The sequence below is a fragment of the Thunnus albacares genome, chromosome 6 (genome assembly GCF_914725855.1).
Source record: "Thunnus albacares chromosome 6, fThuAlb1.1, whole genome shotgun sequence".
NCBI lineage: Eukaryota > Metazoa > Chordata > Actinopteri > Scombriformes > Scombridae > Thunnus > Thunnus albacares.
This window is the reverse complement of record NC_058111.1, coordinates 15,522,486-15,544,106: the sequence shown is the minus strand read 5'-3', so window position 1 is coordinate 15,544,106 and position 21,621 is coordinate 15,522,486. Positions and strand designations below refer to the sequence as shown.

The 21,621-nt window shown below is 40.7% G+C and overlaps 1 protein-coding gene and 1 long non-coding RNA gene across 3 annotated transcripts in view; one reads left to right on the top strand and one right to left on the bottom strand.

Annotated features, from left to right (window-relative positions):
- The window catches only part of LOC122984041 (protein jagged-1b), a 50,612-nt gene extending 32,546 nt beyond the window's left edge, over window positions 1–18,066 (bottom strand). Inside the window, exons 1-2 of the mRNA XM_044354319.1 lie at window positions 17,134–18,066; window positions 11,523–11,867 (exon numbers count right to left, since the gene is read on the bottom strand). Coding sequence (XP_044210254.1) covers window positions 11,523–11,867; window positions 17,134–17,292 — 504 coding nt within the window. The 5' untranslated portion in view covers window positions 17,293–18,066. The remainder of the gene's footprint in view (window positions 1–11,522; window positions 11,868–17,133) is intronic.
- LOC122984042 lies at window positions 4,900–19,683 on the top strand. Of its 2 annotated transcripts, XR_006403812.1 has the most exons (4): window positions 4,900–5,254; window positions 5,373–6,804; window positions 8,653–11,888; window positions 18,857–19,683. It is a non-coding gene; the product is annotated as an uncharacterized LOC122984042 (long non-coding RNA). The 2 variants fall into 2 exon arrangements; XR_006403811.1 differs by having other exon boundaries at window positions 5,373–11,888.
- Window positions 19,684–21,621: the final 1,938 nt, after the last annotated feature.

Below are 21,621 nucleotides of genomic sequence, written 5' to 3'. Positions count from 1 at the left end.
AATAACAGGGTAAAATGGAAAACCTTCATTGTGCCATTGCACAAAATGACCATAATACTTCTGTACATATTTTAGCAAAGCTAATCAGCCAGAGTAAGTGAAAACACCTGTGTTATTAGTGTTTATTATAGTCCTGCACATCGAGATGTTGTTGATGTTCATAAAAGTCATGAATTACTTATGTTGCGTTCCAGACAGCTCAGTACTCGAAAATTTCCGACTGGTTGACGTTTATGACCTTTATGGGCACACAAGTCTGCAGTTTTTGTTCAGAAGAATAACCCACAATGCATTGTGTTGTGACATTAAATAACTGTGGCAGTGGCAATGACAATGGGATTTTGTGTAGCAAAAAGAGAAACAAACAAATCCTGGAAGAGGCGAGAAGAGATTGTCCAATTCACACACGTCACTAACGATCACAATGTGTGCTTGTGTCGTCTCATGATATGATGCCATAATGACTTCAAAATATGTTAATTTGGTCCAATAATTTTGATTATAAACATGGAGCAAATAGCAAACTATGTACCTTACGAAATATAAGCCTGACACTTCTACCATCCACAGTCTGAAGCGTCTCTGTCCAAGTAACATGATTTAAGAAATAGTGATGTCAATTAAGTGCACATTGTTTCAGTAGAAGAATGCACAAAAAATATTATGTATGTGAAAATACTACACAGTTAAAGTAGAAAGCCTAAACATCACATAAATCTAGTATTATTAAAACATTACATAGCTTTTCATTGATCTGACATGACAAGTTAATCAGATAGATGAAACCCATTAGATGGACAGAATGATTGCAGGAGATTATAATGTGATAACGAGACATAATGTGAGTTATGTATATATGTAAATGTTAATCATACTGAGAACTCTGGTCAGACTCAGATGTTTCACAATGTGACGACTTGAAAATGTCTGCGGTCGCTCTTGTCGAGCTCCAGAAAAGCGAGCAACCGCAGGGAGAAAAGGAGGATTTATGACAGATACACTGTAACTCTGCCCTGTTCTGTCTAATCCACAGGGACAAGATGTGGTTGAACATCACTGGAGAGCGATGATACTGAGAACAAAAGGTTTACAATGAGGGATTCCAACAAGAGAGAGAGAACGAGGGTGTGTGTGGGAGAGAGATGACGGCTGAGAGACTTTAGGAGCTAGGATAGGTGGAGGAAGGAGCTATAACGAGAAGACAAATAGATCGATGGCACTGAAAGGAAACTATTTGCAGTGATTACACCTGTGTATCCATTTAAAAGATTGTGGACCTGCAATCTGCATTCAATGACACACAATGACATCCAGAGACAGACACACACTGTAATTTCAACAGCAATCATGTAAATCAAAGTTCTCTTTGCCTCTTCTCGCCTCTAATAAAGAGACTCCTACTCTCAATCCAATTTGCACACAAATGAAATCATTAAAACATGTTTCCCTAGAGACGTTTACCCCCGAGTTATTAACTTATCTCTAAAAAACACAAGCTCCAAATCCTGAAGGAATTAACCTTCTTTGTGTTTTGCGTGTGTGTGTCGGCTCATGAATTCATGATCTGTGTGTTTGGGTGTGTCTAAAGAGGGAAAACTGAAAAGGTTTTAAGGAGAAATGTGTGTGTGTCTATGCACCTGCCCGCAGGTGTGTACGTACGAACCATGCGCACAACAGTATCAGCGTACATGCAGGTATGCGAGGCTGCATAGGAGAGTCAATTAGGGGACAAAAGAGAGGAGGGCACAAACGACAGGAGGAAAAAGAGTGAAAGAGAGACTCCGGAGAGAAAGAAAGCTCCAACTATGCTGCTCTCTTTTCGTTTCCCTCCACTGACTTCCCCTGCTCGGCTCCCACACAGCAGGAATGCACATGTTACAACGTTCTGTGTGTTTGTGTCCTATATAGATGTGTGTGTGTGTGTGTGTGTGTGTGTGTGTGATTGTGTGTGTATACATATATGATGGTATAGGTCTCTTCTGTTCAATTTCAGAGGTAAAAAGTAATTTCATTACTAAGTGCTGTACATAACTTGAGTATTTCCATTTTATGCTATTTTATACTTCTACTCCACATTACTTTGACAATTAAACTTACTAGTTACTATCATTATATCATAAGCTTTTAAGATACAGTACATTGCCTAAGATTAAACCAGTGGTTCCAAACCTTTCTGGCACGTTGCCCTTCCAAAAACTGTCTAGTTGGAAATCATTGTCACTATGACTTTTTTACATTTCCAACTGAAAGAGATTTTCCCTCTAATCTTCTTATATGGTTTAATTCAAATAACGAACAAAGAAAAGTCTGAAAATTATGAATAAATGTTTGTAAAAGAACTTAATTTTTTCTTCTCCCACATTAATCATCTCACAACCCCTCAGGTTTATCTTGTGACCCACTGGAACCACTGGACAAAACTACCGGAATATGAACTAAAATTAAAACAATTGAATAATGATATCTATATATCAATTAAAGAGAACACTTTTCTGCAAAACAAGTTCATTCACTTTTCATACTTTAAATTCATTTTTACTGATATCACTTCTGTACTTTTGCTACAACTAGCAGGATTTTGAAGGCAGAAATTGTACTTGTAATGGACTGTTTTTAGCCATGCTAGCAGCACGTCAATCTGTTGGTCCACGGCTTTGCTCCAGACTGAAATATCTCATAAACTATTTGATGGGTTGCCATGTATATCAGGTCAAATGTATATTTTGTCCAACACTGGTTTGCAACCAAATGCCTGTCAAACCAATGACCTCCCATCAGCCTCAGCTGTACTTTGCAAATGTACTAAGATGATGAACACTGTAAACATGACACCTGCTTAACATTAGCATGTTTGCATTGTCATCGTTAGCATGTTAGCATGCAGATGTTAACATTTAGCTCAAAGCACCGCTGTGTCTTAGTACAGCCTCATAGACTGGTTAGCATGAAGTGATGGAGTGATGCAGCTAGCTTGGTTCTGTTAAAAAAACTAAAAGATAAGCTAAAAGTTTATCTATTTTGTAAAACCATACATGACTGTAACCTCTCTCTTGTTACATACTCATAAAAGATCTGAGAACTTCTTCCACCACTGTTCAGTTTGAATGAATTCACTTCAGCTTTTCTACACAACATTCATAATGAAACACAAAGACATCAGAATAACAGCAGAGCAGACAGAGCAGTAGTGGCTACACCTGAACTTATTTGCATGACGGCTGCACTTTGCATGTTGAACTCAGTCCTGAAGCTGCCGTCACTGAGGAGGATGTTCTTTATTCAGCTAATGCAAGCCTGGATGAATTCATCCCATCTACGAAAAACAAAACATATTTTCTTTCATCTCCTGGTGTTGAGCATTTTGGTTTGGATTTGTGTGCCGTGGTTTTCATATATCTGCCTCTGAAGCATGAAAGGAATGTCATTTCTGTTTTTCAAAGCATAAAAAATACATTTGAGAAACTCAACAACAATGTGTCTTTTCAGAAACAATGTCCTGATTACTCTGAATATTCAATAGGGATTTCTATACTGTACGCCTTTGGTAAAAAAGTTGTTCCAATGAAAACTGTCCACAGCAGTCTTGGACTATTTATTTTCTGTGGATGATTTATGACATTTTTCTAATCCTCTACATTTTAGAGGGAAATATTATACTCCACTTTTGGCCGCTAATTAGTTTGCAGATGAAGATATATATATGCATACATAAGATGCTCTCTGTTAGATTGAATAGTATGTAAAGTATTTAAAATTAGTACCATGTTAATGCATCAGTAATCATATCACAGTGACATTTAACATTTCAGAAGAAACACTTTTGTTAAATGAATTTTTTTTTGTTTCATTTTTACATTTGAAGTACATTTGATAATACTTAAACATGTTTCTTTTTAAAGTTCATTCAGGTCATTAAACCAAAACGTTAAACTGAAAGATGCTAAAACGCTCCATAGAGAGTCAGGTGATGATTCTTTGTGGGTTCATCATTACGAGCAGCACCATTCACATTATACATGGTTATTTCATCCACTGTTAATGTCGAAATATTGATTGGAGCAGCTTCAAGTCAAAGTTAATAACTCGGGAGTAAGATTTAATGTATTTCATATTTTAGAGAAAATAATCTACATATTTTGGCTCACAAGTATCAAACAGGCAACCCTGTCTCCTAGAAATTACGTACATATACAAATAATTTGCTTCCCTAATTACGTTGCAGTGGCGAACGTAATTGCTGCCTGGATTATGTTCACAGGTAACATTTTCCCTAATAAACATTTATGTATCTCTCAACGAAGCACTTTGGTTAAGGTTAGTGAAAGATCACTTAAATGTTAATAAACCTGTTATGGTTCAAGTCACTGCTGACTTTTTCCTGCTTTAAACCAAGACCATGATCTTTCCCAAACCTTAACCAAGCGCTGCCAGTGCCTAAACATAACCATAAAAAGTTCAATGATGCTGTTGTTTCTACTAGTGGACATTGTGCTGCAAGATAAGATATTCTGGTGGACTGAACATTTCACTCATACATTCAGTATGAACATTTTTGCAACTTGCCAAATACTTTAAATAACAACATTTTCTCATATGACTAGTGAGAGACTAGTAATTTGGCCAGGATTACGTTTCTGGCAAAACGTATTTGCTGTTGCAACTTTGTTGTATATGAACATAATTTCTAGGAGACAGGGTTGAAACAGGACAAACTGAGGTATCTGTTGACTGTATTTCTCCGAAAGCGCTGCATTAATTAGCATTTAGCTCAGTTTGTGATTATACAAACATAGGCTATAAGACTCACATCTATGCAAATACACAAGATACATTTCCCATGAACAGAAACAAAAGACAAAACAAGAGGACCACACAAAGCTCACACACATTCACGCACACACTCTCAGCAGAATGTGAGTCTTTCCCAGGAACAGACAGTATGGCCCCTGGCAGTGAATCTGACCATGAATGAGCTTTAACACTTGACATGAGGATTATAAACAGTGGGGGCTTTACTCCATTCACTTCATCTTAACAGTATTTCTATAGCACCTATCATATTGTCATTTGTCACAGGTCATTTTAACAAAAGAACAGGTCTTAACCAGACTTTGATGAGTTAGTTCTGAATGACAAAGGGTCAGGAAACATCAGATTCTGTTCCCATGATGCAAAGTAAAAGGTGGTCTTACGCTGTATACACACATATAGCATAAGTTGAGGAATTAACAGAAAGAAAGCACATCTACTGAAGGTTTGTCTTTATACTATTAACACCTGGTCATTAGTCTGTGTACCTGCCAACTAGCCTTTGTTTTACCTTTTCATTCATCCTCCTGATTCATTCACTGGTTTGTTCCCTCTTCTGTCAGATAAACAGATTCATCAGGAACAAACTGAACTCTTTCTTGGCAGCTTGCTGTTTCCCTTCGTCATCCAAACAGATTCAACAGTGAAACCACCAAGGGAGAGATGGGTTTAAGAAATGACCTCGCAGTTATGAAGTTTTTGAACTTTTCCCATCTCCTCGGAGGCGCCGCAGCTAAAACATCCCAGACCGCTGAGTCTCTGTGATTTTAACGCTGAGGTCAAAATGAAGCCATGTCCTAAACCTATCTGTAAGATTACAGATGAGCAGGAGAAAAAACTTAATCTGGTTTTCACATCTGAAAACAGACGGGTCAAACAGCAGAGAAACGCTACTCCATGGTCGTCTGTCATTCCAGCCATGACCAGGATTATTTACCTGCACTTTTCCCAAATGAGACACCATCTGGTAGCAAGTTGCATTGCTTTGATGAATGTGCAGCAAAAAATATAAATATGTGTGACATTTTTGTAAAGTTGGTCCACTAAAACACCAAAGCAAAAATGAGATGAGAATGATAAGATTTTAATGTTTGTACGTTAAACATAACATACAAACGGAGACAGGAGGCAGCTAGCTAACGTTAGCTTAATATAAAAACTGGAAACATCTAGCTTGGTTCTGTTAAAATAAACTAAAAGAAAAACAAACTTCATCTCATTTGTTTACTATGTACACAAAAAGAAAGAGTTGTGGTTTTAGAGTCACATAGTAACTACTTCTTGATAAGCAAAAGTTTATCCATTTTGTAAAACCATGTTATTTTTACATTTCTGTGTTTACAGATTTAAAAAGACAAGATACAACATGTTCATTAGTTACATTTACTTTACAGCTGTTGGTAGATCTGTATTTTTTAACTTTAGACAAACGCTAGCCTGTTTCCAGTCTAAGCTAACTGGCTACAGTGACAAGACGTCCTGGTTTGTCCGAAACTGTCCCTGTTCTTTTCAGCGCTTACATAGACATTTATCATGTTTTGTTCCCCACTCGTTATTATCTAACCCAATATAAAAACATAAACAATGCACCCTGTGTCTGAATTCAACACTGATTTGTCTGTATGTGTGTCAGTCAATCAATGTGTCATTGTCAAGGCTGTTGCTATAACACTTGCTGCTTGCTGACAGAACCAGCCAGTATGCTAACAGTTAGCTATCATGGCGAGAAGAGAGTCAGTCTTTTCTAAAGAGCTCCAGGAGGCTTACGCCTTCCTTCGTAAAGTACCCGGCAATTAAAATGCTGCATTCTGCACAAACTGCAAGAGTACATTTTCGGTCATGCACGGTGGAAATGCCGATATAAAAGATAATGTTAAGACTGCCAAACATAAGCTGTGGTTTCCCTGAGAGCTGAGAGCTCCAGAAAAGAAACCCTTAAGTGAGAGGAAAAGAAGAAGACTGCAAAGCGTAAAGTAACTGGCAAACTTCTTAAAGGTAACTTTCTTTAAAGGCTCTTTCTCGGTTTTTGTTATTGATGAGGTGCAATAGTGATTTAATGTTTTGACGTTTTAATCTTTGTAAACTTGTGACCAGCTTGTGGCATAGCATTGTGAAGATGTAAGTTGGCCATTTAGCCGGTAGCCTGCGCTTGTGCACACTGATAAATACCTTTGTGGATTTTGGGAGACAAAACATAATTTTTCGTCTGCTGAGGCGCTATTCACAGTGTTGAAAGGTGTGCTCGGTAGGTGTGCTAAGCGCTGAAATAATTGTCCCCCATCCAGATGAAAATGCTTATTGTGTGTGCATTAACACATACATGTGCACGTGCATGAACGTGTGGGACACTTAAGGATCCTGGTTTGGGGATTTGAAAATATGGTGACCCTATAACTGCCTAACCTGCTGCTAGCTCTAACTTCATACTTAACGCATTGACATGATAGTGGTATTAATGTTCTCATGTTACTCTCTGCAAGAAAACAAAATAATATCCAAAATAATAAACTAATATTTTAATACAAATTTGAACTGTTCAGATTGCAACCACCACAATGTGTTTTGTAAATATTACCAGTCTGTGATGTTTTCCTGATAAAGCCTCACAAAGATCTGTCTTTAGATAGAAATGTTGCTCCCTTAAATTTATAGTGAGCTATTAGTGTGAGGACATTTTGTGTTTTTTACACACTAAGAATCACTGGATTAAAATTTTACCCAGTTTGGGTCAATATAGCGCCAATACAACATTGACGTAACTCAGTAACACGCTGCTTTGACCCAGTGTTACACACAACAGGCTTTAGCTAAAAACTGTCACAAATTTATTGTTTCTTGCACAAAACGATGTGCATATGACATTCAAAAAATTATCAACAATCAATTACAAATCATGATATGTAAGTTTAAAAAGACTAGTGGATTATAACAAGCTTAGTTTGGGTAAATAACCCAATGTTAAAATAAAAAATAACACTAAAAGTGGGTCAAAATAACTCTTTTTCTAGTTAACATTAACCCAAACTGGGTAAAATTTTAACTCAGTGATTTTTAGTGTATACAGATGGCAAAGCAAATTTACCAGGAGATTCTGAATCATTATATTAGCCTAATAATTATCCAATCTATTAATAATGTTTAACATAAAGTATTCTTGACATAAGCATATTAGTCCCATCATCTGTCGGTGTACATTACTGCCCTCCAGTCATAGAGTTAATCCTCCCTTTGCTTTAGACAAGGTAGGATCTTATGTGCGTTGTTTGAACTTGTTATGTATTCTCTTATCAAGGCTTTATGTGGGACCCACATGTTAAAAAATACTGGGATAGATCGAGTTATTTACAACGACCGGTAAAAAGTGAGACATCAAGACCAGAGCTTTAAGCAGAGCAATCACAACACAGACTTACAGCAGTCTAACAGAGATAAAAACCTCCAGGTAATCCCAATAACACTATACAAAAAATCAAATACACCGAACACAACAAATTACAGCTTTGTGCACATACATCAGCAAATACAGACACACACATATGACTGATCACACACATATTTCCCTGAAGAGATTAGTGAGAGAAAGAAAGAAAGACTGCACCAGTGAGGGAGGGCTGGAGACAGAGGGAGCTCACCTTTCCTCATAATGAGTATGCTCACCTGTTCATCCCCTCACCTGGGGCAGGAGGATCACTCTCCTGCCCAAGCCCGCCCTCCTCTCCCCCTCTTCCGCCCCCCTAACCACCACCACCCTCCACCTCCCGGAGATGGCCAGATAAAGCGAGTCTTTCAACCGAAAATGCACTGACGCTGCCACTGTGTGTCCCGGCTCTCTCTCCCCTGCAGCCCAGCCCAGCCCGCCCCGCGGCCTGGCCCTGAAACTGATCCAGGTAGGTTTTCTGACAGGGAACTTTCTCACACTCGTACCTGCCAATCACAGACCTTCCCAACGTGCAGGAGAGAAGAAACAAAAAACAAGGAAAGTGTGACACACGTAGTATGCACACAGTACACACACACACACACACACACACACACACACACACACACGGACGCGCCCAAAAGCAAACTATACACAGATAAGAGAAGATAATTGGCTCTGGGACAATGAGTCTCACAGGTAAATGGGCTGATACTAATCAAGAAGAAGAAACCTAAGCCAACTCTGTAAAACATTCTGGTGTGTGTGTGTATGCATGCGCGGAAGTATTTGTGTGTGCAAGCAGGTCATTGTGGATACATGAGGGATTTATGCGTGTCACGCTCTGTGTGTGAAATGGCACAGGGCTGGAGACCCGACTGAAGCTTCACCTGGGCTTCGTGCAATATTGGAAACATTATTACAGCACAATATGATCAGTATTAGAACCACATGGCCTCCTGTTGCCATTTCTGTAATTCTTTCATTATTAAGAAGTCATCCATGCTCGGAGCGATCAAAGTCATGCAAAGAAAGTAAGAAAAGACAGCTGGAGCATTCCTCTCTCTGAAAGAGAACAGCGAAGAAACCTCTCAAATTGTCTCACTCCTCTGTGTCCTTGCCAAGTCATTTTAAAGGGATTCTCTCTGGCTCCCATTTGATTGATAAACAAGTATTAATTGCTGAAAAGAGGAGTCCAGGAAAGAGGCTCCTAACGGCTCATGGTGGATTGATGGATTGATGGGTATAGTTTGAATGGAGGAAATAAGAGTTGCCAAGTGAGAATATTTGTGTCTTTCTATGTGGGATTGTAAAGATTTCAGGGCTCAAAGCAAACCAATAAAACAATATGAAATAAACAGATGTGCAAAGAAATGTGTGACAATAATATGTAGTGAAGAATATGTGGCATAACACACACAAGAAGTTATCGCAGGGCATACTCAGAAATACGTCATCAGAAATAATCTTAGCTTCTTGCCGCAACTATTGGAAAGAAAGGAGAAGAAAAACAGAGAAGGAGGGGAGTCTAAAGGAAAGAGAAAGGTGGATTGGATAATCGATATGTCCACACCTGCCTACTGTTGTTCTAATGGAAGATTAATAGCTCTGCTCTTGAATGAGGACACGAGACGGAGATTGTTCGATACTCCCTGAAAAAGTGAGTAAAATACTAAAAGTTTCAACACTAAAGTAGCAAGTTTAGGATGGAGGTGAGGAGGAGCGAGGGAGCAGGAGGAAAGGAGGGAGAGAGAAGACAGAATGTTGCAGAGGAAGGAAAAGATATGCCACAGTGCAGATCAATGCATAAAATTACTTGCTTTATATAAATATGGCTTCACAACACTGAAATTTAGGCTTTATGATGTTGTGGAGTAAGTGCTTTCTACCACATAAGGCTGTATGTTGAACTTCTTTTTATTGTGAAAGCAGAAAAATATTTTATTGTGGTCGTAAGCTTGTGATTATTTTAGTTAGTTGATGATGGTTTGAATCAATAGTTGCCAACCATCATGACTTGTGACACATTCAACAAAACAGAGTCTACTCATGAGCCCTAGACATAGGTTATATCCTCAGTTAAATAAGTTTCCTTCTCAGGTTGTTTAATTTATAGGATTTTTAGAGAGCTGAAGGTGTGAAAATGTGCAATATTTCAAAAATAAAAAGCAAACATTAAGGAGCAAGACTAAAAGTTTACAGCTATGCTTACAGCTCTGTGAGGCTGTAGTTAGGCAAAACTGTGTTTTGAGCTAAATGCTAACATGTTCATGTTTAGCAGGTAAAATGTTTAATATGTACCATCTTAGTTTAGCATGTTAGCACGTTAACACTTGGTGAGGCTGATGGGAATGTTATTGGTTTTGCAGGTATATGGTAATATAAGACAAATTTAGAGAGGGGGATCAGGGAATCACCGAAGTTATAACAATTCATCCTGAGGGAAACATGAATGTCTGAATGAAATTTCATGGCAACTAAGACATTTCACTCAAAACCACAAGTGTGAACCTCGTGGTCAGGGGGTCACCAACGTCAGAGGGATGGTTCCTCTGGGGACCATGAATGTTTGCACAAAATTTCATGGCAATCATCTCATAATATCATCTCATGATATTTCAGTCTTGACCAAAGAAGGGAACCGACAGACCGACACTGCCATCCCTTGAGCCACAACATTAACGTGACTAAAAACTCAGAAAAAAAATTGGCTACCAGAAATATAATCTAATCTATAATCTTGTGACTCCTCAGAGTTACCTTTGGACCCTGTTAGAGGGCCCCAAACCCTGGATTGGAAACCACTAGTCTGAACAATGACTGCACTCGTTAAATAAGAGTGAATGAAGAGAGAACAGCGCCTCTGCTTTTTTTCATGAAGGTTATTATTTTATCTCATGAAAGTGTATTAGTAGTTAGTGGAGGTGGTAAAGTGACTCATCTCTGCCATAAAACACTGTGGGAGACCCTGAAATTTTGATTTAGTTTTGTAAAATTTCTCCCAGAATGATTCCTGAAATATGACTTTCTATTATTAGGCTTTCAAATGTGATGGACATGAACTAGTCACTTTAACAGGAAATATTCATACACAAGCAGATATTGTGATGTATGAAAAAGCTGTTTTGGATATTGTAATTTTCACCAGTTGGCAAGTAAATGTGTAAAAGCATGTGAATATGAACAGTGTCATTGTTATTCCACTGTAGCCTCAGTTCAAGTGTATTGTTGCACTTGAAGCTAAGGCTGTTCCCTTGGTAACCATACAGATAACCAGCTCTGCCCCTGTACTTACTGGCCAGGCGTATTTGAAGGGAATGACAATGTGTCCATTAATCCCATCCTCTCCTCCTCCTCCTCCTCCTCCTCCTCCCCCATCTTGACCTCGGTGGCGGAGCGACTGGGAGTTTCCACCTAGGATCCCCGTCGTGCCTGACCCAAAAGTACAGGCTCCAGTTGGGGCGACTCGGGCCTGGTACTCCTTGAGGCAGGCTTGAAAGAAAGTGTCACACTGGTCCCTCGAAGAGCAGCGCTGCCCGCCACTGGCCTGGAGGTCGCAGCAGTCTCCAGTCTGCAGAAGTCCATGCGGGTTCTGGAAGTGACGGATCTGAAGCTCGAACATCCCGACCGCACACACAGACTGAGTCCAGAGAGAGGAGAGGTGAGCAGAGAGGTGAGGGGGAAAGAAGAGAGTTACATTAAAATATTTTCTGTTACAGAAATGAGCGCAGAGCGCGGGAAAAAAGAAAGTGCGCAGGTTCTCATGGGTAAGAGCCAGCAGATGGAAGGAAATTTCAGTGTTATTTCAGGGCACTAACTCCAGTGGACACATTAAAGTCTACTTCATCTGGACATTATAAAAAACAACATTATTAAGGCTTAAAGTTATGTATAATAATGGGTGTGGCTGCTTTGAGTGACAGATTCAGAGTACAGGCATAGCCGTAACTGTCGCTATTTCAGTGTGTTTTCAGTTCATGAAAGTTAATTGTAACATTTTTGTCGCCTAGAAAAGTCTTGTTCACCATTTGGTTGTACTAAAAGACCCTCTAAGGTGTCGGATGTTCAGTTTTTTTCCAGTAAGAACCTTTTGTTTTAATGGTTTTAAGCCTGTTTTTCGGCTAGCAATAGTTAGCATTAGCATTAGCATTATCACAGTTATCTATAGACTGTAAATGCACCGTGCTAACCAAGCTAGCGACTAGCGTTAGGGTCAGCTCCACCTTCTCATCCAAATATGGTCTGAGATGGTGATGGTCAAAATGCAAACTCAAGGCCTCAAAACAGGAGCCCACTAATCAATGGGTGACATCATGGTGGCTACGTCAATTATTTTTATAGTCTATGGCTGGTTCTAAAACATCCCTGGCTCCAATGGACTCCCATTCGAAAAGCGTCAACTCTTCTCTAGAAATATTAGGTCAATAATATTTTTCAACAAGTAATTATGGTCTCAATCGCTAAATTCAGAGCCTCTAATAACTGTACCAGTGGTCATTTTGGAAATGATTACTCTGTTAATAAGACTCCGTTGAAGACTTATAGAAGCTTTGATGTCTGGGCTCTGGGCTTCAAACCAGCTCTAATGCAAACCAATGAGTGACGTCACACCAAGCTACATCCATCATTATATACAGTCTGTGGTCATCACAGTGAAGTTGTCAGGTTCGGTACCATCGTGACTCAACAGAGAGCTTTACCAACTCACGCTATAGCTAGAGACGCTGCAAAGACACACTGGGCAGATGAACAAACTGCTGTTCGTTAAGAAATAGTAAATCACAAATTGCTGTTTGTGTAAAGATTAAACAAACAATATACAAAGTGTGAATTTTTTAGCTTTAGAGGTATTGGTTAATGTATTTTTGAATGTTAGTTGCTTCCAGTTCTTATGCCACTCTAGGCTAACCACACCTCAACTCCAGCTCAGTACTTAACACAATATACATGAGATTGATATCAAACATCTCCTCTCACTCTCAGAAAGACATCAGATAAGCTAATTTCTCAAAATGTTGAACTATTCCATTCAAAGAAAACTAGCTCAATCAGCAAATTTCTTGTACATAAAAAACATTGCAGAAATCCTGCACACTGTTGGCAACTTGTACTCAATTTAGCTATGATGTCTAAATTGATAAAGCTTCAACAAATAAGATCGATAACAGGTAAGAATCTCACGTCATAAAAGTGGGTACAAGTGACCGACAGTGTGCAGGATTTCTCGTTCCTTTTCATAAAGTATTATTGAAAACAATGTACAAACTTGCGTCATGATTTCATGTTTCTACTGTCCTGCTACATCTGGGAATCTGCGGTGGGCTGCGTGTTCCCTCTTGTATCATCTGTTTATCAGTATGTTTCAAGACAACAGCCATCAGACAGCAAGTAAGAAGGAAAGATAGAAGGATGTAACTTTGATTCCCACAACTCCATCTGTAAGAAATAAACCCTTCCACGGCACCCTGGCCATGTAATCCTCTAACTGTTTATCTCTCCATCTGTCTCAGTCGTCTCTTCCTTTCTCTAACTCTTTCTTTACTTTCTCTCTTTCTTTCTTTACTATTCCTATGTGCCACTAGTACCACTCCCTTCTTATTTCTCACTCTCTCTTCCCAGGGGACGGTAACACTGGGAACCTGCTCACACTCTCTTCCACCTCCTCCTCCTCCTCCTCCTCCCTTCTTTCTCTATGTGGGAACAAGCTGTAACGCTCCTGTCATTTCTCTTTCTGTAGCTATCAGCTCTTTTCTGCATTGTTGCCATTCTCCTTTCATCTGCTTTTCCTTTTATTTTCTCTCTCTCTGTGTTCCCCCTCCCTGTTTAGAGATGGGTGGAGGACACACACACACACACACACATCACTTCCACGCACACTCTAGCCTTAACAAGACCCCCTGAGAGTCTCGGAGCACCGGGGTCAGGTATGTGCGTGCATACATTTGTGTGTGTGTGTGCTCCTGTCTGTCTGTATGTCACTGTAGCAGGAAGAAACAATGGATTTGGCTTCTTCCAACAACTGCAAACACAAAAATAAAGCCACTGTTATCTGCAGTTTGCCATGAAACCTCGATCGATGAATAAATCTGAATAATTCACATCCCTTTTGGCATTCTTGCACAAACACTGAACTAATGATAGCTCATTAAGTCTAAGAATTGGAATCATGTATCCCCTGCGGAAAACGAACCGTAACATTAACAGAAATCACAGCAAAATCTCATGCGTCGGCTGTCTTTTAGCCAAGCTGCCATGCAGACCTGCCCAACACTGAACCACAATCTCAGTCGCCCCATTGTTACTGGTTGCGTGTCCCTCTCCTGCCCCTGTCCCTGAGCCGAGAGGGGGTGAGGGGGCGATGTGGGGGGTGGGGGCGGGGGGGTGGGGCAGGAGGGTAAACTCGTCTACATCAAAAGGCTTGTGGAGATACAGTGGCGCTCATCACTCCACATCCTCCTTTCTTCCTCTCCTCCTCTCTGTGCCTGAGCCATTCCCTGCATACCAGCGTTTCAGCGCTCAGTCTGACCAGAGAGAGAGAGAGATCCCAGCGAGGCTCAGACCATCTCTCCAGGAGAGCTTTTAGCAGTTAAAGGCTCACTGCACTCAAAACTCAGGGTGGGTCACAACAAATCCCCTCCATTCAAAGACTGATGTTCATGGCTCAGTACCTGAACTCCATTAAACTGTGCAAGGTGAGACTGGCTAACTGTTATAAGCTGTTACAGCTGTTTGAACAGGGTTAAATGGAAAATTCGGGGGAGGGAAACACCACAGTGATAAAGCATAATTTTTAAACAAAGTGCTGAGGTTTGAAATATTGGATTTAGTTCCAACCAAAATGTTATCACGCTACAATTCAAACTATAAAACTCAACTAACCTTACAAGTATGAAACGGTTACCCACAGTAATCATAAACCTTGCAGTGAACTGATTCATTGAGACTTTATTGGTACATATCACATTTATTGTATGTAATTATATTCAAAACAACATTATTGTTGACTGAGATTTTCAAATATGATTTTTGTGGCACTTTAAATACCATCAAGCTTCACAGAGGCTAACTAGATGGATCTATCAAACTCTTTTTATTAGGGTTTTGCATGAAATTACCCTTTAATGCCAAAATTTTAATTTGATTTATTTCAGAAAATAGATTTTCCCTTTGATTCTTCAGAAGGAAATAATTTGCTTTGTGAGATTGTTCTGTCTAATCAAGATTATTAAAATGATTTTAAACATCGTTAAACATTGTTCTCTTTTGATTGAAGACAAATTTGAGATAAATCTAGAGTAAACTAATCTAGCCTGATCTGAAAGCGCCCACTAATTTGCCTTTTGAATTCAACAAGCTGAAAATTATCTGAGCCTAATTTTCAGAAGACACAGCTGAAAACACAACACTGTAGTGAGCATCTTGGGAATAATAAAACTGGACAAAACACAGCATGTAGTGACTGCTGGACTGTCAAGAAGCTTCACTTGTGAATCACTCTATTCAAACAGGTCTGGGCATCTCCTGAAGATCATACTGTTGTGCTTTATGCATTATAACTGGTCATCAGTGGCAGCAGATCCTGAGTGTGTGTTTCACACTGCAGTGCATACAGAGAATGGAGGGAGTGGAGTGTGTTGTTCCTCAGCTGTGAGGGGGTTGCAGAGGTGCAGGGAGAGACATGCAGAGCTGACCGAAACGTTCAACATTCACACGCCCCGGAGTTTATTGGGCTGTGGCCCTGGGCTTCACACACACCCAAGACACAGATGCTGGATGTGAGCTTGGTGTTAAGAAAAAAAACACACACACACACACACACACACACACACACACACACACACATGTGCACACATATGCAGACATGCACACCATGGAGCACCTCTGGGCCTGTTCTTGCTACTGCTGAGTCCTGTCACACATCCTGATCAGACCACCAGCTTCACTGACAGCTCACAGGGAGAAAAGTTAAAAATATATGTTGCTGGTATTGCACCTCCATGCCCAGTATTGTGCTGGTATGAAACCAAGGTTTTATATTGCCAGAATAATGCCTATAATGCTTCGAGAAGCTTGTCAGAATCATTTATAAAGGCTATATATAAGTTATTGCAGCCATTATAACACATCACTGTTCTCTATAAAGCTCAGTAACACATCAAAGACAGTCTCCATCCATGTAACCTATTAGGTAAAAAGAATTATGTATAATGTGTAAAAAAAAAAAAAAAAAAAAAAAGAGAGAGACAATGGACCAGCAGGCAAACGTGCTCAAGATGGAGATGCAGAGAAATGCAGATGCAAATAGGCTACTCCTTTATTAACCAGTCAATAAGGACTGGATGCTGATCAGAGGGTGTGTTGTTGGTGATGAAAGTGTAACCTTTTACACTGAGTGCACAATGCAGTCCCCTCCAAAAGGATCTAAAAGATTATTTACCACTGAAATCCCCAATATAAATTGCATGCCGCAGCTGTAGACTATTCGTTCTGCTTGGTTTATTACCCTTTAGTCTTGTGTGGCATACACACATTGGCATTGTAAAATGTGACTTTTTCTTGTAATCCTAAAAATATGATGTTGATTTAATGTTCTTAAACCGACACATATTTTCGCTGTGATGTTGCATCCCATGCTTCTAAAACAGGATTACTGTAGTTCTCTGTTGCGTGGGATAATAGACACCAGAGGGCTGAAACAACAGGTGGGCACAGCGCCATATAGGAGCGGAGCGGAGCCGAGCCGGGAATGAGGGCAGTACAAAGGGTAAAGAGACAGTGTGTGTGGACTCCATTATTGACTGTTTTCACGCAGCTGTTATAAGAAATACACCCCAGATAAACCACAGTTAAAAGTCAGCTTCGGGGGTTTAAGTGCCGCCCGAAATAGCACTTAATCGGTGGCTTACCTGCGGTTGTATCGTGAGCGCAACGAGAAAAATCACAGTCCGCTGCAGGTGGAGGTGTCCCCGGTGTCGGTCAGTCCTCATGTCTGGCTTCCCGGTGATCTTTACACTCCCGTTTGTGGGATCGAGCCGAGTTATCCTGTGCGCTCTTGTGCTCTCCATCCCTGCGTCAGGGAATTGGGGACCGTGTTGTGCGCTTTGGCGGTGGTGGTGGTGGTGTCCCCCCACCCCTCCTCCTCCTCCCTCCAATCCGTCCGTCCGCCCTCTCCTCCTCTCCGGTCTAAACCCTGAAACTCCCGCAGAGCCACTTCATCGTGTCCAGTTAAGAGAAACCATAACTACCTCTGTCTGCGCTTGGATTTAACCCCCACCCACCCACACTCACACCTGATCACCCCTTGCCGCTGTGTCCAGGGTGGATTTCCACTGGGAGCGAACACACACACACACACGACACATAAACACACTCCCCTTGCTTCTGTATTCCTTCCTCCACCTGCGTTAAGAGGCTTTAAAGGTCCAATCTGCCGGCTCACTTGACTTGAACTCTCATCCCAATTAGCTGACACTCTCTCTCTTCCTCTGCTGTCTCTCTCCAAGCCTGATCCATGCACCAAAAAATTTTTTAAAAGCCTAACAACATCTATATTCCTATATGATCAATACAGATATCGTGATGAATGTGTGAAAGCAGCCGCCAAAAGTTGTTTCTCTCCGGCGGAATGATTTCACTTTGCGCTCTTCTCATCCAAGCGGCTGGCTGGTGATTTGTCAACCCGATACGAAGCCCGGCGGCGACAGAGTCAGTGTGGGAAACAATGAGAGGCAGAGAGAGTGAGAGAGAGAGCATGGAGGGTGTGTCCTGAGGCAGGGAATATCCGTCTTTCAGCTCTTGTCCGGATGGTTCCCAGCGCGCACCAATGTTCTCACCCCGTCCTCTCTCTCTGCAGTCTAACCAAGAGACCAACCCCAAACTTTTATTTTTTACTTTCAGTATGTCACATTTACGCATGGGATTATTCTGAGCACGTTTTTCATTTTTTGCTTTCTGTAGGTTTTCTATTTCCTCTTTACCTTTGTGGCACTTCACTGGTTCCTCTCCTCCAGTTTCAGGCCTCTGCTGTCCCCGGCGCACATCAAAGCCCCGCTGCGCCAATTAACTGTTTTTCACAGTTTTGATCGGGCTCGGGTGGCCTCTGAGTAGGAAAGTTTCTATAGGCTTTGATGCTGAAGCCCTCCGCAATTAAAAAACCTCTCTTTTGTGGATGATGAAACTGAAATTATTCAAAAATAGAATGTATAAAAAAAGGGAAACAGACACCAGTAGTTTCGTGGGGCGTTTTCTCCAATTACGCACACGGTCAGAGCGAATGGCACAGGAGACCAAACGCACCTATCACCCAACTGCAGACTGATTTCTTATGAAATGTGATCATCCTGCCCACATTTATGATGAAACTTGCTCCGACAGCTGCCGGCCTGTATACTGTACGCACATGCCGCTGCTCAATGACGCCGCCGGCTGCAAATACTAACCGGCTGAGCGCATAAATATAAAAGAGAATTGTAGGGTATGGGCATCTTTTGAATATTGGCACCGGTCACATGGCATATTTTCCACATCTGACTTCCAGTGTTCGTCTTGTTGGTCCCAAGACCTCCACACAATGTACCTTCTTTATCAGAGGAAATCTAATGAGATTCTCACTCCCTCCTCCTCCTTAAGGTCTATCACTGGCTTGTTGCTCAAGAGCTTCCCTGACAACCGCTTGTGTTTCCACGGCCCGGCGCTCTGCAGTGACCCCGGAGCAGAACAGAGGGCTCTTGAAGAGCAGAGTAGTGATTTGCATAGAGGAGCAGTGACCTTCCGAGCATGAGCTGAATTCTAACCAACCATCCAGAAACACACTGACATCACTGGACCTGCTCACAGGAGTCTGGGTACGGTTCACCTGCGGAGGTGTCACCGAAAAATCTGAAACTCCAACGCTATCTGGGTCCTGGTGCTTACGTGGGAGTATTATGAGTTGTGTATTTGGCACCATCTAATGGTCACATGTGTCCTCTTGGGCAGAATTTTAAAGGATAGGCTCACCTTTTTTTCAACTCTGTCTTAAAACAATAGTCAGGTCCCCAAATGAACATTGTAATAGGTTTTGCTCGCTGTAATCATTCCTCTTGTTCATACTGACCATTAGAAGATCATATCCTAATGTGCTTTCAATGTAAGTGACACAAATATACACCTGAAGCTCATATAAAGCTTCGGCCACCTCAGTCAGCCAAATCAAGTAGATATCTTTCAGGTTGAAGTGTTTTTAATACAAAATTCCCTCTTTGTGTTTGGACAGCATTTGAGGGAAATTTGTGCCAAACAGGCAAAAACTTTGGAAGATACCGTATATCTACTTGCTTTAATTAATTTGGACAGCTGACATTTCATATTAGCCTCACATAAACATTGTAATACTTTTTTACACAGAATGAAGACTGTGGATTTTGTCCCCATCACTTACATTGATAGAAGAGGATCTTCTAATGGTCAGTATGAACAGGATGAATGATTACAGCGAGCAAAACCTGTTTCAGTGTTCATTGGGGCACCTGACTGATGTTGTAAGACAGAAAAATTGTGAAGCTATCCTTTAAGATGCATGTCTTCAGAGGACATCTATACAATAAATCAATCAAAGAAAGTGACAGGGCTACAATCAAGTTTTCAGTTTTTCTCAGAACAGCTTTCTTGTAAAAACAATTTCATCCATCTATCAGTGAATCTCCTAAACCCGGGACATCAGGAGGGTGTGAAATGAGGGGCTGTGTTGCACATATTGGAATGCACTTGATGTCTGCACTTGTCTGAGTTATGCACTTTATTTTATTTGGCTGCCTTTATGTCCAAGACAAATTTCCCGAGAGACAAATAAAGTAATCTTGAATATTGAAAAGTGAGGGTCACTGAGGCAAAGTGTTTTCAGAAGCATGAAAATGCAACATCCCTAGTTTGACTGTGACTTGAGATCATAAACTATGGATCCCAAATCAATATTCTTCATATATTTTTGCAACATATTTACCTAATATCACCACTCTGTTTTCACATATTGCAATTTTACTATTTTTGACAGCATAGACAGCCTCTCGCGAGTGGAAGGGGGGGTATATCCGAACTGAGCATCTAAAGATAGACGTAGACGGTGTGTGCTGAACACATTGTAAAGCCCTTTGAGGCAAACTTGTGATGTGTGATTTTAGACTATATAAATAAAACTGACCTTACTAAACCTTGGCTGCATCTCACTCTCCCTTTCTTTCTCCTCTTGTCTCTCTACTGTAAACTGTCAGATTAGGCAAGAAGCCAAAAATAATCTCTAATGTGCCAAATATTTTTTTTTAACTGTAACATGCAAACAATAGCTGTTTCTTGTCACCTTTGATACAAACGTTGACACTACACGTGGTGCAAGCAGTTTTAGAAGTGAACTGTGACCATCTACAACACACAGAAGCCTTTAGATGTCAAGAAGTATAACATTCAATACAACATACTGTATCAGAGAAGCTACAGATTCAGATAGAAACTGTCACATGCTGATATTGTCTCGAGACAATTTTTTAATCTTACTCTGGAGTGACACTAACACAGACGACTCCCACACATAACCCACCAGATTAGTGTAAGTTGCCTTTCAGTCCCTGCAACTGAAAGATCACTGTGCTGGTGAATGGGAAGGCGCTAGGCATGTTGCCAAGAGCATGCGACACTCACACACACACACACACACACATATGGCGCCCTGGCGGCTAAGGTCAGTGCTTTCTCAAGGCAAAATAAGGGAGTGTGGAAAGGCTTGGGAAACTGCAGAAGAATGTGCATTTCTGCGTACACTGTTGAACTGACCTGAAGACAATTACTCAGGGCACAGTTTAAGTCCACAACAGGAGAGGCCCTGTGTGCACTGGGCACAGATGATGATGGTGCGAGTCTAAATTAAGCTTTTCAGGCCTAATTCACACATCATTCCACCGTACCCTCATGAATCCAGCCTTTGAGGGGAGAAGGTGGTCTTTACTGGCATGTAATTACTCTGCAAACCTACAGTATTTGAAGGGCTGAGAGCGGTCTTTGCTGCAAAACATACAGTATAGGCATTCACTAATTGGCAAACTGAGACAATTATGAACATGTGAGTAACGATTGGCACTCATTAGATGTTTTTTAAACACCAATTACTCACATGAAGTCCTCATAAAAGGACACTTTCAACAATTTTTGTAAAAAGTAAAAACCGCATTGTTGTGATAAGAGATTAGAGTAACACTGTAATGTTCTGTATGTCAGATAAATATGTTTAACACAAACTCCCACACCCAGAAACCACAGAGCAGACAACAGCAGAGACTCATTTCGTCAGTGGAGTTTCTCCAGAATATACAGACTAATCACAAACATACAAAAAAAAATGCCAAAATGTAATTTGTTTTCCGGTT